The following is a 17183-nucleotide window of genomic DNA, read 5'->3' on the forward strand; positions in this document are numbered from 1 at the left end:
CAAGGCTGGTGGAGCAAATGGAGGAGGAGTTCAAGAGGTGGGACGTGTTGCCGCTGTCTTTGGCAGGTAGGGTGCAGTCAATCAAAATGACGGTGCTCCCAAGGTTTTTGTTCCTGTTCCAGTGCCTCCCCGTGTTTATCCCAAAGGCTTTTTTTCAGGCGGGTTAACAGGAGTATAATGGGGTTTGTGTGGGCGCGAGGGACTCAGAGGGTGAGAAGGGTGTTCCTGGAGCGGAGTAGAGATAGTGGGGGGCTGGCGCTGCCCAACCTCTGTGGGTAGTACTGGGCCGCCATTGCGACAATGGTGTGCAAGTGGGTGATGGAGGGGGAAGAGGCTGGAGACGGCGTCCTGTGTGGGTACGTGTCTGGGGGCGCTGGCAACGGCGCCGCTGCCGCTCCCTCCCTCCAAGGAGGTATACCGCGAGCCCGGTGGTGGTGGCGGCCCTCAAAGTTTGGGGGCAGTGGAGGCGCCATACGGGGGAAGTTGGGGCCTCGGTGGTGACCCCATTATGGGGGAACCACCGGTTCACCCCAGGAAGAACAGGTGGAGGGTTTTCGGGGTGGCACAGGGCAGGGATACGAAAGTTGGGGGACCTGTTTGTGGACCGGACGTTTGCGAGCTTGGGTGAGCTGGAGGAGAAGTACGGGCTCCCCCCGGGGAACACCTTCAGGTACTTGCAGGTAAGGGCGTTTGCCAGACGGCAGGTGGTGGAATTCCCGCGTCTACTGCCACACACAGTACAGGACAGGGTGCTCTCGGGGGGTGGGTGGGAGTGGGGAAGATCTCGGAAACTTACCAGGTGATGCAGGAGGAGGAGGAGGCCTCGGTGGTGGAGTTGAAATGTAAGTGGGAGGAGGAGTTGGGAGAGGAGATCGAAGAGGGGACATGGGCAGATGCCCTAGGGAGGGTGAACTCTTCCTCTTCGTGCGCGAGGCTCAGCCTCATACAGTTTAAGGAGCTGCACAGGGCACACATGACCGGGACAAGGATGAGCCGGTTCTTTGGGGGTGAGGACAGGTGTGTTAGGTGTTCAGGGAGCCCAGCAAATCACACCCATATGTTCTGGGCGTGCCCAGCGCTGGAGGAATTTTGGAAGGGTGTCGCAAGGACGGTGTCGAGGGTGGTAGGATCCAGGGTCAAACCGGGCTGGGGGCTCGCAATATTTGGGGTGGCAGAGGAGCCGGGAGTGCAGGAGGCGTAAGAGGCCGGAATTCTGGCCTTTGCGACTGTAGTCCGGCGAAGGATTCTCCTCCAGTGGAAAGATGCGAGGCCCCCAAGTGTGGAATCCTGGATCAGCGATGTGGCAGGGTTCATTAAATTGGAGAGGGTGAAATTCGCCTTGAGGGTCGGTACAAGGGTTCTTTAGGCGGTGGCAACCGTTCTTCGACTTTCTGGCAGAACGATAGACATTGGTCAATGGCAGCAGCAGCTCGGCGGGGGGGGGGGGGGGGGGTTTACATTATTTTTGTTTATGTTATTTACACTGGAGGGTCTGATGGGGTGTATGCACCTGTTGTGTTAAGTCGGGGTGTTAATGTTAATTTATTATTTATGTACAGGGGGGAGGGGTTTGGGGGGTTGCTTTTTTAGATTGTGTTTTGTACTTAACCCTGTTGGGTTCTTTTTTCTTTCTCATTTTGTTATTGATATTTTATGAAAACCTTTAATTAAAATTATTTTTTTTTAAAAAGAGAAACTCGATGGGCTGTCCACGAATCTCTGCTGCAACTACTGGTCGGCCGGACCTATCCCAAAGGATGTCGCAGACCCAACTGGGGGAGCTCGAACACCGTCAGTCCGTTCCGTTCAGGTCCGTCTGATCTGAATGGGTGCTCACACGATGTATGGGCTCTGTCCTATTCTTATTCAGAGTGCCTGCCTGCTGGGCTCTCTGGCCTTCGTGGGGCATTGCATTCTCTTGCAAAGTGTCCCAACTGTCCACAGTTGTAACACTCCTGGGACTTTTGTGGGGGGCTGTTCCTGCCTTCATTTACCCATGCGGGGTTCTGGTGTGCCTTAACTGTGTGTATATCTGCTTCTGCTTGCTGTTCTTCGGGATTTTTATTTGTGGGTTTGTTTTGAACAGATTGCTCCCAGATGCGGAACAATCTTTTTACAACCCATTTCTCATTATGAGCCTCCTCTGAGGGATCGTAATTGGCACAAGCTTTTTGTCCTGTTTCTGTCGCATGGGTGCGGGTCCATTTGGCCATGTTGTCTGGGGACAAATGGGCCCGGTCTAAGTCTCCAAAAACTGCTGCGAAATGGATCCACAAGCGTCCAGCAAACGCTGTGGGGTGCTCAGTTTTCTTTTGCCTGCACTTATTGAGGCCTTCTACCTGTTATACCACCCCTGTTATACCCGATCGCATCTAGGATCGCATTTCTGCAAGGGTGCCTCCTCCTACGTTCTGTGGGTCGGGAAGGGCTGCTACGACCGAAGGGTCTAAACTCAAAACTGTGAGCTTTACTTGCTCTTGCTCATCCAGGCCGTACATGGTAGCCTGCTGTTTTACTCTGGCAAAGAAGTGGTGGGGGTCTGAGGTGGGGAGGAACGGTTTGATTTTATCGCACGCGTCCCGTAATTGGGTCACTGTTCAGGGGGTGATGTACAGAAATTCCGTGTCGTCCGATGTGGCTGTGTGGTGGGTGGTGACTGGGTTCATTGGAGCCTGAACTATCTGCTCTGTGGGGGGTTGGGGCGCTTTCCTCTTCTGGAGCTTTCCCATCGCACATGTTTCCTGAACATATCTCTGTGCTGTCTCACTCAATTCTTCCCAATCAGGGCCGTCTTCCTCATCTAACTGTGATCCAAAGGTTTCCTGGAATCCTTTTTGAACTGAAAGCAGAGATTGCAGTTCTACAATCTGCTTCCGGCACTTTGCGTGGTCTAATGAGCTTTGGCTTTGCTCCGTGGTGGCAGCATGGAGTGCTCTTAACGCTACCTTCAGGTCACTACACTGCCTCTGCAATGCCTCTACCTGCTTCTCGGTTTCCTCTCGTACCAGGTCTGCACGTTGCGTGTCCTGGTAGGCCTGTTCGTACTGGGATTCAAAGCTGCTTAGGTGCGCCAGACAAGACTGGTGTGCCCACTTGGCATCATCCACCTCTCCGTCCTTTGCTGCTAACTTCCTCCTTAATTCTACATTCTCTTTCTCTACCTCACTGACATCGACCTTGCTCAGTCGATGAATGCCTTCTATCTCTTTTCGGAGCGTCCTAATGACCTCCTCTGTGCCTCGCAATTGTGCCAAACAGGACACGATTGCCATCGGCTTGCGAGCTTTTCCTAAGCTCTTCTTGTGAATCTCGCTCAGGTTCTCCCACCAAGTATGTCCTATACTCCCGGGACCTGTTTCCTCATTTTCACAGAATTCGCTCCAAAGGGCCATCCTTGCTCTTTGAGGTACTTTCTGATTTCCTCTTCCCAAACGGGACACTGTCCTACTCTACTGCTGGTCGCTGCGACCACAAATTCTTCGGGGTTCATGAGGCGTTGCATTGCCTGCATTGCCATCTTTCCTCTCTAAATGCTCTTTTAAAATTTGGAACGAGGGGTACTAAGGCGGTGCTGTAATTACGGGTACGACTTTCGCTATTTTCCAGAATACAAACTCCCGACAGTTTTGTCGTAACAAAAATCTATCAGTATTACCGTATCGCCCTGTTAGTTGCGCATGCATTAACACTTCCGAATTATGAAGATTGATCAGAACTGCTTGAACACTTGTGGTTTTTCTGTTCCCAATTGGATTTCTAATTCAAATTTTGAGTTCTCCCGGAGTGGTTAAGCCACTTCTAGATCGGGTCCCATCAGGATGTCGTCAGTAATATGTTGCTAACTTTTGGTTGGTTCAATTGGCTCTGCTTTATAACCTTTGCTCTAGAGTCGCCAGGTATCTTTATAATACCGGCACGAGGTTCAAGTTCAAGTAATGATCAATAACTCAACACCAATTAGTAAGATTCAAGTCAATACACATTTATTATACACAGCAAATCGCTACTCATGCATAAACTCTACTTTCTAGGCTATTTCTATAACTAACAGGCCTATACTTAGCTTCGGACTGGCCCACCAGGTCAGGGGAACAAATGGCCTTTTGTTCGTGTTCTGAGTCTGCGGGATTCAAAAGCTGGTATGTACTGGTAGCTAGGGGCGCCTATCTCGTAGCGAGCGTTGACTTGAGACTTACTTTCTTGGAGGCCGCTGGACAGTTCACTCTCAGGGGTTGCTTCGTGTTGCTGAGTGACCCTGTCAAGAAGGACGATTTGAACTTGGGGGCTTAACTTTATAGTCCCCAGGGGCTTCCTGCCCTTTGGGGCGGACCCCGTACCTGGTTCCAAGTGATTGGACTTTGTTCCAATCACTTGGTTCGATTTCTCCAATGCTGGAGCGGTTCCCTGATCGTTGGGCGGTCTTTAAGTGTCCGTTAACCTCTTTTGTGCTGTCTCCTGCTGGCGCCGAGGAGTCTGGCTTGGCTTTGTTTACCTCAAAATGTTTCGATTGTTCTCGGGATCGTTCATTAATATGTAGATGGCTGCTACATTACTATGCAGATGGCTGCTTGTATCGATGCTGTCTGGGTTTCTGCAGAGTCTAATACACAGTAAACATGCACCTGCTAGTTTTTGCGTGTGTTGGCTGAATTTCCCGTCAGCCTTTGCGGTTCTCCATTTTAAGTCGGGAAGTGGCCAACTCAGATGGCTACATTGCTACTGTATATTGGATACCAGCCCATACTAATCTAGTACCTGCATCCAGACAGATCCTACCTGGGCGTTTCAGAAAACTGTTACTGTGTTTCCTTACAACTGCAAGAGGTCATAAAATTGAGTCATCTCTTGGCAAGCCTGTAACTATCATAGGTGTGGCTTTTTCTGTGGTTGTGTAGGTGCCAGCAGAATCTTCCAAGAAACCATCACTCAAAATTCATCACATTCTTGTGGGAAAGCGGTGTTAGTTGGACAAGGCATAGACTTTTGTCGTGTGGCACTATTCCTAAGAGTGCAGAGAATCACAGATGACAGCCCGTTTAGTCACCCAGATCCCTGATGCTTGCAAGACTTCCAATCCATTGATGTCTAGGTTCTATCAGATGTCGACGATTATATGACCGGGTCCTTTTTTAAAAATAACTTTAGAGTACCCAATTCATTTTTTCCAATTAAGGGGCAATTTAGCATGACCAATCCACCTAGCCTGCACATCTTTGGGTTGTGGGGCGAAACCCACGCAAACACGGGGAGAATGTGCAAACTCCACACGGACAGTGACCCAGAGCCGGGATCGAACCTGGGACCTCGGCGCTGTGAGGCAGCAGTGCTAACCACTGTGCCACCGTGCTGCCCTCGTGACTGGATTCTTTAAGGACCACACAGACACAGTCCTGTAAATCTAAGTAATAACTTTTTACTTGTGCAAGTGCTGGTTTTCTTACTGACAGCAAGGTATTGATACACTAACTGCCAGCTTGAGAAGAGCAAAGGGTTATAGTACACATGCAGTATTTATACATATCTGGATAAATGTAAGTCGTTCCTTTGGCAGTTGGATCCGGTGATGGGAAGTCACAAGATAGTAACAAGATTTACAGAGAACTGATCAAAATAGATGTGATTCCAAATTTACAACATGAAGAAAAGGACCAAAGCTTGGCCTAATGAGATTACAATTTCAACCCATTAAATGTTCAGGTAAACTGGAAAAATAGTCACAGCTGCTTAGCTGAATGAGATTACAATTTCAACCTATTAACCCTTAGTTAACAGATATGCTCCCAGACAGATGATAGGACTTCATATAAATCAAGGCCTGATACAAAAGTAGTAGATGTTGGAAACACCAGCAGGTCAGGCACCATTGGTGAAAGGAACAGATTTAAGATGTTCTGGGTATGGATCTTTCAGAAAAATGGAAGGTATTTCAGATAAACGGCTTTTAAAAAGAAAGAAATGAAGGTACGGAAAAAACACAACTACGCATTGAAAAAGGAACAGAATGATTAGATTAGATCAAGTTCATTTGATATCCGTAAAATAAGTTTCAAGATTAATTGTTTCCACCTCTTCAGCCACTATACTCCAAACTATGGAACTCTTTCCTTTAATGCCTTTACCGAGACACCAAAAACTTCCTTAAGACCCTTTTTTTCTGATGGTGCTTTTAATCCCTAAAGATCTACTGTTTTTCCCCTACTCTAAGACCTTATCCTATTCACCACCTGTAAAGCATTCTGAAAGGTTTTGTGTTATGTAATCACAATTCAGGCTGTTGTTTTGAATGAGTATGTCATTTGACTGAGTATGTCGCAAAAAGTTGGTGTGCAGGTGCAACAGGTGATTAAGAAGGCTAATCGAGTTTTGTCTTTCATTGCTAGAGGGATGGAGTTCAAGACTAGGGAGGTTATGCTGCAATTGTATAGGGTGTTGGTGAGGCCGCATCTGGAGTATTGTGTTCAGTTTTGGTCTCCTTACCTGAGAAAGGACATATTGGCACTGGAGGGAGTGCAGAGGAGATTCACTAGGTTGATCCCAGAGTTGAGGGGATTAGATTATGACGAGAGGTTGAGTAGACTGGGACTGTACTCATTGGAGTTTAGAAGGATGAGGGGGGATCTTATTGAAACATATAAAATTATGAAGGGAATAGATAGGATAGATGCGGGCAGGTTGTTTCCACTGGTCGGGGAAAGCAGAACTAGGGGGCATAGCCTCAAAATAAGGGGAAGTAGATTTAGGACGGAGTGTAGGAGGAACTTCTTCACCCAAAGGGTTGTGAATCCCTGGAATTCCTTGCCCAGTGAAGCAGTTGAGGCTCCTTCTTTTAACGTTTTTAAGAAAAAGATAGATACCCTTCTAAAGAATAAAGGGATTCGGGGATATGGTGTATGGGCCGTAGAGTGGAGCTGAGTCCACAAAGATCAGCCATGATCTCATTAAATGGCGGAGCAGGCTCGAGGGGACAGATGGCCTACTCCTGCTCCTTGTTCTTATGTTCTTATGTCATTAAACAGTAATATTGGCCTCGAAACATTAACTCTGTCTTGTCACAAATGCTGCCAGACCTGCTGAGTTTTGTTTCAAGCATCTATAGTATTTTTCTTTAATTTGTTAATCTCAGTTGGTTTTTGTGTTTAGGAAATCTAATTTGTAGAAATTTAAATGACTGTTATTGAACTATTTCTACTTCGTGACTTTGACCTTGGCATGTGTAACAAAATAAATCAATTTAAGAGAAATCAATTCTGATGAAGTTCCAGTTTTAATGTTGAATGTTTCCTTTTAGGTAATTCGCTCCCTGAAGACATCGCTTGTTTGGCAGCAGACCGAATGCTTGTGTTTGCAGCTCATGGCAACTCTGTAAAAGCATTTGCCAGAAACAAAGAGGTGTGTTCAATAAGTTGACCCATGTCTTTTGAGAAGTTTCAAAGTTCTTGAGCCTCTTTTGTGACTCTTAAACTTTAGAATTAAAATGAATCAAAATTTTTTCCTGATTATATTTGCACATGTACAGGGTGTTAATCTTGTATGGAGCAATTAAAATATATTCAAAGATAAAGCATAAAATAGATATAGGAGGCGCTAAAATTGGTTGATGACTGATTTTTAAAAGTCACCTGGCTCCAATGAGATGCAGTCTAGCGCGACCCAGCACAGATCCCTGTGGTACGCCACTGGACACTGGCTTCCAGTCACTAAAGCAGCCGTCTGTCATCACCCTCTGTCTCTTACAGCTAAGCCAATTTTGAATCTATCGTATCAAGTTACCCTGTATCCCATGTGCATTTGTCTTTATAACTCTCCCACTGGAACTTGTCAAAGGTTTTGCTGAAATCCATGTAAACTACATCAAATGCACTACTCTCATCCACATACCTGGTCACATGTTTAAAAAATTCAACCAAATTTGTTAGGCATGACCTCCCTCTGACAAAGCCATGCTGACTATTCCCGATCAAACCTTGCCTCTCCAAGTGGAGACAGGTTCTCTCCTTTCTCCAAAAGTTTCCCTAGCACTGATGTGAGACTCACTGGCCTGTAATTCCCTGGCTTATCTCTACAACCTTTCTTAAATAGTGGAACCACATCAGCTGTTCTTCAGTCTTTTAGCCTCTCAACACTTCTAATGCCTTGTCATTGCCTATGACGATTTGCTCAAGAGCCTCGCCGTTTTTTCCCCCGAGTTCTATATCTACCTCCTTATTCTCTTGGGTGAAGACACATGAAGTATTCATTCAACGCCCTACCAATGTCTTCTGGCTCCACCCACAGATTTCCCCGTTGGTCCCTAATGGGCCCTTCTCTTTTCCCTGGTTATCTTCTTCCCATTGATATACATATTGGGATTTTCCCTACTTTTACCAACCAGAGCTTTCTGATATCCTCTCTTAATGCTCTCTAATTGCTTTTGTAAGCCCCATCCTGCACTTTCTATACTCCACTAATGCCTCTGTTGATTTATATATGCTAAAAGCCACTCTTCCTTCTCATTGTATCCTAAATATCTCTGGTCATCCATGGTTTTATGGGCTTGTTACTCTTTCCTATTACCCAAGAGGGAACATGTTGGGCCTGGAACCTCTCCATTTCCCTTGTGAACACCCCCCGCTGCTCTTCTGGGCAAGTGATTAGGAAGGCAAATGAAATATTGGCCTTTATTGCAAGTGGGACGGAGTATCAAAGTAGGAAAGTCCTGCTATAACTGTACAGGGCATTGGTGAGCCTACACCTGGAGTATTACATTTAGTGCTTGTCTCCTTATTTAAGAAGAGATGGTGTCATAATTTTCCATCACTGAATGAGGGCCTTCGGCCCATTGTGTCTGCTGACCATTGAGCAGCTATCTATTATAATACCATTTTCCAGCACTTGGTCCATATGGCATTTCAAGTGCTCATCTGAATGATTCTTAAATGTTGAGGATTTCCGCCTCTGCCACCCTTTCAGTCAGTGAGTTTCAGATTTCCACCACCCTCTGTGAATAGTTTTCCTCAAAATCCCTCTAAATTTCTTGCTGAAATCTGTGTTTGCCTATTTATTCGGCATACACATGATATGCTGAAGATCCTCTTTCTGCGCTGTAAAACTCTATGACTATGAGGGCAAAGGACCCCGCTGATTGGCATCCCATCAACACCTTTACTCCTACCACTGACACAGTATAAGGCACTGTACAAGATGCATTGCAGCAATTTATCAAGGATCTTTCAGAAGCAACTTCAAAACCTGCAAGCTCTACCACCCAGAAGAGCAGCAGATGCATGGGAACACTATCACCTGCAAGTCTCCCTCCCAAGTTACACACCATCCTCATTTGGAATTGAGATTGCAACAAGAAAGCTCCTGGAGAAAGTTTACATCAGCCACATGAGGACCTTGCCAATGCACCTGTTGCTTACATTCCAACACATCAGCTTATATAGCTAAAACTACTGTGCCAAGGATTAACAGTAGTGATCCGATGACAGCAGGAATGGAACCAACACACCACCATTTAAAAAGAAAAAACCTGCCATGCCAACATTGGGCACTCTTCAACCGTTTCTGTACTGGCCATGGCTCTTGTACAGCAAATGGGTGCAAGTGGGGTCTTACCGGGAGCAAGGACTGCAGTTATGGTGCACCTTAATTAGCAAATCATTCAAGACTGTCCTTTGACAAAATTCAGCTCCATTTAACCATTGCAGAGGCTGTTGTCTGGCTTGATGATTACTGCACACTAAAAAAAATTGAGCTATATTCATGTTCCTTCTCAGGAGCTGTGTCAAAATCCTTTCACACCCTCCCTAACAGCACTGTGGGTGTACCTGCTCCATGTTGACTGTAGCGTTTCAAGAACGCAGCTCACCACCACTTCTCGACGCATTGAGGGAAGGGTAATAAATGTTGGCCTATCCAGCGGTAACCACATCCTAAAAATGAATTTTAAAAAACTATGGTGTTAGGCCACAAGCCAAGCATAATCTCCTACAATGGTGGAACAAACTCGAGGGACAAAATGGCCTACTCCCATTTCAGTGTATATATTGATCATTCAGTGTAATCATTTCAGTAGAAATCATTCGTTAAACTTATTAGTAGAATACTTTAGTTTAGCAACAAAAAGTTGTTTTCTCTAATAATTTAATCAATTTTCCCCATAATTTTAGATTGTGCATTCATACAAAGGCCATAATGCAGAGGTCCACCTCCTGTTGACCTTTGGTGATCATTTGATCTCAGTGGATCGAGATAACAGACTGATTGTTTGGGATGTGCAATCAGAGGGTGAGTTTGCGATTATGTAATGTACTTGTTCTGGTATTACTACTAGAGTTTAATCTCTTCAAACACTATGACATTTTAGAAGTATTGAGATTAGCAATTTAACCCACATATAAAATAACACTCTCGTACATTAACAGGACAAGAGAGAAAAATCATGGTCCTTGTTGCTTCTCCTGTTTCTGGGCTCCTTCACCTCCCCCTGGGTGATGCACGTTATTTCTTCCACTTTTCAAGACTCTCCATTCGCCAATCAACCACACCAATGTCCTAGTAAAATTCTAACATCCATTGTTGGCGTCTGGTTACACATGTCCAATATATATGTCACATAGGTCACTAATAAGAGCAGCAGCAACATAATGAGTAGTTTGTTTGTGTGTGCTCTATAGGTGATCCCACGAGTTTACAAGATCAGAATAAATACACTGCACCTGAACTGAAGTGCAGTAACAGCTGACTAAGTAGTGGAGTCCCTGAACTTGATTTCCTTCCACTTACAATTTCTTTTGACTTCCAGTTGAAACAAATGGTCACAATGGCAGTAGAAGGTTTTTGACAAGTTACCTATTCATCCATTTAGCTTCATAATTGCAATATTTCATGGTATTGTCTTTTTCTAAGAGATGGTCCCCAAAATCAGGACCGCTTTCGTTATAAAAGATGTAAGAAGAATTTGTGCCGTTTGGAGAGAATTGGGTAGCGGGGCCAACACAGTCTCTGCAGAAACTATGTTGCTGTTTGTAGGGGTGCAGGTGTTCAGCACTGCAATAGATGTCTGGGCTCACAGCCAAGAATATAAAATGAGCCTTGGCTGAGAGTCCAGACCTCCATTAGATTGTGGAATCAGCTGAGCCCCAGGGAAAACATTACTTGATTGACAGTCTGTCAATTGGACAATGTCTATTTACACAAGATGGATGTTTGAAGTGCAGTTTCCATTAATACTTTAAATGATCTGAATGATTGCTGCTTTTATTGCCATGTAGTAAAAGGAGAAAGTAGAAAATGATAAATAAATAACTTTTCAAAGCTTTTGAATACATCATATTGCCACTATAGGTTCATTGGTTCTATACAGAATATACAGCAGGTGAATGGGCATGTAAGTGCCATAGTTTGGCATGGAGGATAGGATGGGTAGAAGGGCATAATGTGGCATGGGGTAAACTTGCTTTTCAAAAGGTTCCCTCATCTAAACATCTCTGAGCTGATGTGAACCACTTATCCTTAGCTGGCCGGATGAAAATTGAAGAGGACTGGAACATAATTCCTCTCAGTAGAGCAGGCCAGGCTGGCTGAACAGGGTCCGGGCGTGCAATCTGAATCAGTCTCTATCCTTAATCCACACTGGTGAAAATTGGGGTGCCAGGAATGGGGATCGGGAATGCCTGAATCTGGTCTCTGCCGCTATTTTTGCACCTCCATGGAGTCTCCCCAGCTCCATGAAAGTCCAGCCCATCAGCTCTGCCTCGGAGCCTTAAGGTGGCACTGTAAGCAGATACATCATTGCTGGATTTGGAAAGATGTTACAGCATGCAAAATAAAAGGAGCCGCCCCTGAATGTTTCCCTATTGTTCATCTTCAAAAAAATCTTTGTTTTTATATGATCAATTTTATAGTCTATACAAGGAACATTATTTGCTTCCATGTGGGACTGGAATTTATTTTGTGCCCCATTTATATGAAATTGACATTTGGTAGCTCATTATATATTGTAGAATTCAGCACTTTCATCTTTTGGTTACTGAAAACCCAGGTTAAGTAGGAATTAACTTTTGTATTGCAAGCATGAGGTACTGCGGTAAACCAATTGTACTTTCTAACACGTCTATTTTTGTAGAGTTCTATTGTCGGCCAATATTCTACACGGTGGTTGATTCTGAAAGATGATGCCAGGGGAACAGAGAGACAGTGCCTTTACCTTAAACCTTCACCACTTCAGAATGTCAATGACACCTCATTTCAATGGGTATATTTCACAGAAATGAGATCAGTGGAAAATCTACGGTTAAATTAATTAATTTGGTGTGGTGTTAATTTTAGTCCTCCCGCCCTCCCATTTTACTTCATCCCTTTAAATAAATCAGCTAGCTTGGAGATCAATGTAAAGCCGGTCTTTCTGATCTGGAGCTCTGGCTGCTTAGTCTGGGCAACGACAGGAACTCCATTTGTGACATGAGCCCATGGGGCCCAGTGTTTTGCACCTTGTGCATGCCCCTCTCCAGGACGCGGTACATTATTATTATGTGCACTATTTATTCATTTTGGTTTTCGATGATGTTTAGTTATTTAATTTTCAGCTCACATGTCTGAAATTAGCGACTCGTTGTGGGTTTCATGTCATGTAGCCTTCAGAAACCTCATCAAAATGGACATTCTTTGTGTTTGGGCATTAGTTCACTGTTCTACCACCATACCTGATAGTAATTGGAAGTAGGAATACTGGTTGATTTTTGTCCTTGTTGTCATGATATCCAGATAAGCATATCATGGTGCACTCACACACACACACACACACACACACACTGATGGACAGGCAGTTGGACCAACCAGCACACACACAACATCGCAGCCAATCACCAGTGAGAGCACATGCACTATAAAACAGGCAACACCACAGTTCCCGCTCATTCTACCAGGAGATAGCTCAGAGCACAGAGCTCACAGCGCGCCTCTCAGACATAGACCATGTGCTGAGTGCCTCGTTAAGATAGTGATAGGGCTGGGTCCACAGGTTAGCTGGTGAAGCACGTACCCAAGCCAGTAGTTAGTTGTTACCGTTGATTCGACAATAAAACAGAGTTGTACCATCTACAGCCGTGTTGGATCATTTGTGCACCAGAACACCCAACACAACACTTGTCCCCACCCATAGCCCAAGAGCACTGATACCAGTTGTATTGCCCTACTGCTGCATGAAATGGTGATAATTTAACCCAATGAATGTTTGCACCTGCGATCTTTTAAAAAAAGAAATTTAGAGTACCCAATTCTCTTTTTCCCAAAAAGGGGACAATTTAGTGTGGCCAATCCACCTACTCTGCACATCTTTTTTGGGTTGTGGGGGTGAGACCCACGCAGACACTGGGAGAATCTGGGTCCTTGGTGCCATGAGGCAGCAGTGCTAACCATTACGCCACCGTGTTGCTCTTAACCTGTGATCTTCTTGATGTAAGGTTCAGTACTACTTCATGTGGTGCTTTTAATCAGAATCACATGGAATTTGGTGTTTAAAGTGTCACCTTGAAGGCACCATATGTTATGCATGGAATGCATAGTGCTAGAATATTTAAAAACAACAAAATTGACAAGTTTATGATATAGTTTCTGGATTCAATATGATGGGCGTGGCAAGAAAATGTCCCCACCCATAGCCCAAATACCTCTAGTTTTTGAAATATACATTTTCATAAAGTACATTTGGTATTGTAAAAATGCCAGTAATTGTTGAATTATTTATTGCTTTTATCTTATTTACAGAGGAATATCTTCAACTGAACTTTGATAAAATCATCTTCACAGTTTCTGCCCTTTTGCACCCAAGTACCTATATCAACAAAATTCTTCTTGGCAGCCTTCAAGGGAGTCTTCAGCTATGGAATATCAAGTCCAAGTCAGTTCAGCTTCTTTAATCGTTTTAGTAGTGTCAAGATTTCTACTTAAAGTTGCTGCTCCCATAATAAATTTTCATATAATTCAGATAAAACTAAAGTTCATTTAAAACCAAAAAATTAATCCAACTTTTTTACCTTTATTAAAGATGAAGACCAGTGAAATTTGGGATTTCACTGTAGCTCCAACATATTGCATTGCGTCCTGTTTTATTTGAGGCCTTGGTGTAATTCTATATTGCATAGGATTTGCATTCTATTGTGTTTACTTCAGTTCCTTCCTCGTTGAATAGATATTTGACTTAGGTCATAGTCACAGGGGTTTACAGCATAGAAAATAGTCTTGGGGTACGAAGAAGAGCAAGTGGGTGAAGTGACAGTTGGTGACCATATCGGGGATAGTGATCATGATTCAGTTAGATTCGGTATCACCATGGAACACGACAGAGATAAAGCAGGAGTTAAAATCCCCCCCCCCCCCCCCCCCCCCCCCCCCCCCCCCCCCCCCCCCGCCGGTTGCCTAGAGGAACACCAGGGGAAGATCAAACAAAAAAAGAAAGCGTATGATAGCACAAAGAATTAAGCACCGCAGATAGCCTCGACGAATATAGGAAGTGCAGGGAAGAAGTCAAAAATGAAATAGGGAAATCATAGGGCATAAAAAAAGATTAGCGAGTAAAGTTAAAGAAAACCCAGATGTTTTACCAATATATTAATGGTAAACAGTTAGTTCAGGAAAAAGTGGGACCTATCAGAGATGAAAAGGAACTTGTGTATAGATGCAGAGGCTGTGGGAAGGGTTTTAAATGAATATTTTGTCTCTATGTTTATAAAGGAAATGGATGGTGCAGATAAAGTAGTCCAGGAGGAACATTGAGATGTTGGATGGAATAAGCATAGAGAGAGGAAGTACTCAGAAGGATTTAAATCCTTGAAAGTTGATCAGCCTGCAGGGCCAGATGGATTGTTTCCGAGGCTACTGAAAGTTGTCAAGGGGGAGATAGCACATGCTCTGATGATGATTTTCCAATCCTCACTAGATACAGGGGAGGTACTGGTGGACTGGAGAAATGCAAACATGGTTCCATTGTTTAAAAAGGAATCAAAGGAAAAGCCAAACTATTATAGGCCAGTTAGTCTTGCGTCAGTAGTGGGAAAATTACTAGAATCAATCCTGAGAGATGGGATTAACTGTCAGGTGGAAAGGCACGGACAGGTTAGGGATAGTCAGCATGGATTTGTTGAAGGAAGGTCTTGCCTCACAAATTTGATTGAATTCTTTGAGGAAGTGACAAAAAGAGTTGATGAAGGTAGTGCAGTGGATGTTGTGTACATGGATTTTAGCAAGGATTTGACAAGTCCCACCTGGCAGATTTGGTTTAGTAACAGGAAACAAAGGGTAATGGTTGAAGAGTGCCTTGTAAATGTAAAGTTGTTTCAAGTGGTGTTCCAAAGTCCTCGGTTTTGGGACCCTTACTGTTTGTATATTAAAGATTTGGACGTGAACATGGGGAGCATGATAGGGGAATTTGCAGACAACCTAAAGATTGGCCGAGTGATGGACAGGATAGAGGATAGCTATAATCTCCAGAATGATATGGATGGATTGGTGGAGTGGGCGATAAAGTGGCAGATGGAATCTAACACCGAGAAGTGTGAGGTCTTGCTTTTAGGGAGGTCAAACAGTTATAGGGAGTACATAATATATGGGAATATACTAATGGGTAGATGAAGTGAGAGATCTTGGCGTACAAGTACACAGGTCCCTAAAGACAGCAGTTCAAGTAGACAAGGTTGTTAAGAAAGCTCCTGGAATGTGCTTTAGGGCCACGGGTCACATGACCTCTCTCTCCCACAGACCCCTCTCTATACTGCAGCATCAAATTCCTGCAGCATTGCTCACTGGGTTCATGCAATCTTGTGAGCAATGTTGCAGGAATATGATGCTGCAGTATAGTATAGTGAGGGGCCTGAGGCCCTATGTTCACAGTGGGCAGTCAGTGGCATGTGCAACTGCATGGCTGCCTTGCAGTCAACGGCAATGATGTTCCGTGCCTGTCCACGCCGACCCCACAGGCCACCCCCCGCTACTCCCCCCCACACCACCCTGGCAGCAGCCCCCCTGGCCAGCGGCACGACTGCAAGCACACTATGGCAATGTTAGACACATTCCGTACCCCCTCTCTCTCCCTCAGCAGCCAGGGCACCTGCTTCATGATTTTTAAAAGCATAAGTGAACCTCACCGTCGGGAATTCGCCCCTGTGGAGGCGGGGAATCGTGGAGGCCCCAGAGAAAACCAGGTCAGTCTTGCTAATAATATGCCATCGGTGTTTACTGTCCGTGTGGACTGGAACACATTGATGCCGCTTTCAAGGGACCGGAGAATTGCGATTTGGCGTGAAACAGATTCTCTGCCTAATCACGTTTCCCGATTCCGGCATCAGCTGACAGAGAATCCTGCCCGTGACATTTGACCAAATGAACCTTACAAACACTTAGGAAACTATAGTAAAATCTGATCTGGCATGTTCCAGGAATGGGTGATGCCAGTGAACCAAAATTGTTGGTTAATTTTCTTTCAATCAAATAGTTCCAGATATCATCCAGTGAATGGCTGGGTGAATGCACGGTGATGTTGAGCTCTTGCGAGAAGTGCAGGAGTGCATGAATCTAGTGAGCAATGCTGCAGGAATATGATGCTGCAGTACAGTGAGAGGCTGAGGCCAGAGTGAGGGCATGCCTTTGAAGATTGCCCACGAGTTTCACAATTGTTAGCAGTTGTGAGACAGTGGGATTGATGGGAAATGGTGAACATAATAACTTGGCCACAAGTATTAGCACCAGCTTCTGAGGGATGAGAGGCCTCATCAGTCAAAAACAGACCCAACAACGCAATTCCAGTTGCCAAGTTGTGCTGGATAACGCACATTTTTACTGTACGTAACTTTTATTGGACTTGGCAAATAGCTACTTGGCGTATTCTATTGATATGGGTGTGGTATTCCAAAATATATTTGATTTACTTTTCCTCTAATAGAGAAAATAATATTGTGGAATTGTTTTGTAATATTCAAATTTTTCATAAATTCATAACATTTGTAATATTTTGTCATATGGCACGGCACGGTGGTATGGTGGCTAGCACTGCTGCATTACAGCGCGAGGGTGCAGGAGAGTAGGATTAGAAAGGGCACATGGGTGCCCTCAGGCTGGCTTGGACAAGTTGGGCCAAATTACCTTCTGTGCTGTAACTTTTCTATGGTTCAAAGAGATTAATAATGATTTCCATGAGTTATTAATTT

General features: G+C 44.6%; 1 protein-coding gene across 1 annotated transcript in view; it reads left to right on the forward strand.

Moving 5' to 3' along the window:
- The window catches only part of wdr36 (WD repeat domain 36), a 178800-nt gene that overhangs the window by 34991 nt on the left and 126626 nt on the right, over positions 1–17183 (forward strand). The window contains exons 3-5 of the mRNA XM_072516420.1: positions 7289–7389; positions 10152–10269; positions 13750–13882. Of these exons, the coding sequence (XP_072372521.1) occupies positions 7289–7389; positions 10152–10269; positions 13750–13882 (352 nt within the window). The remainder of the gene's footprint in view (positions 1–7288; positions 7390–10151; positions 10270–13749; positions 13883–17183) is intronic.

The sequence above is a fragment of the Scyliorhinus torazame genome, chromosome 9, assembly GCF_047496885.1.
Source record: "Scyliorhinus torazame isolate Kashiwa2021f chromosome 9, sScyTor2.1, whole genome shotgun sequence".
Lineage (NCBI taxonomy): Eukaryota > Metazoa > Chordata > Chondrichthyes > Carcharhiniformes > Scyliorhinidae > Scyliorhinus > Scyliorhinus torazame.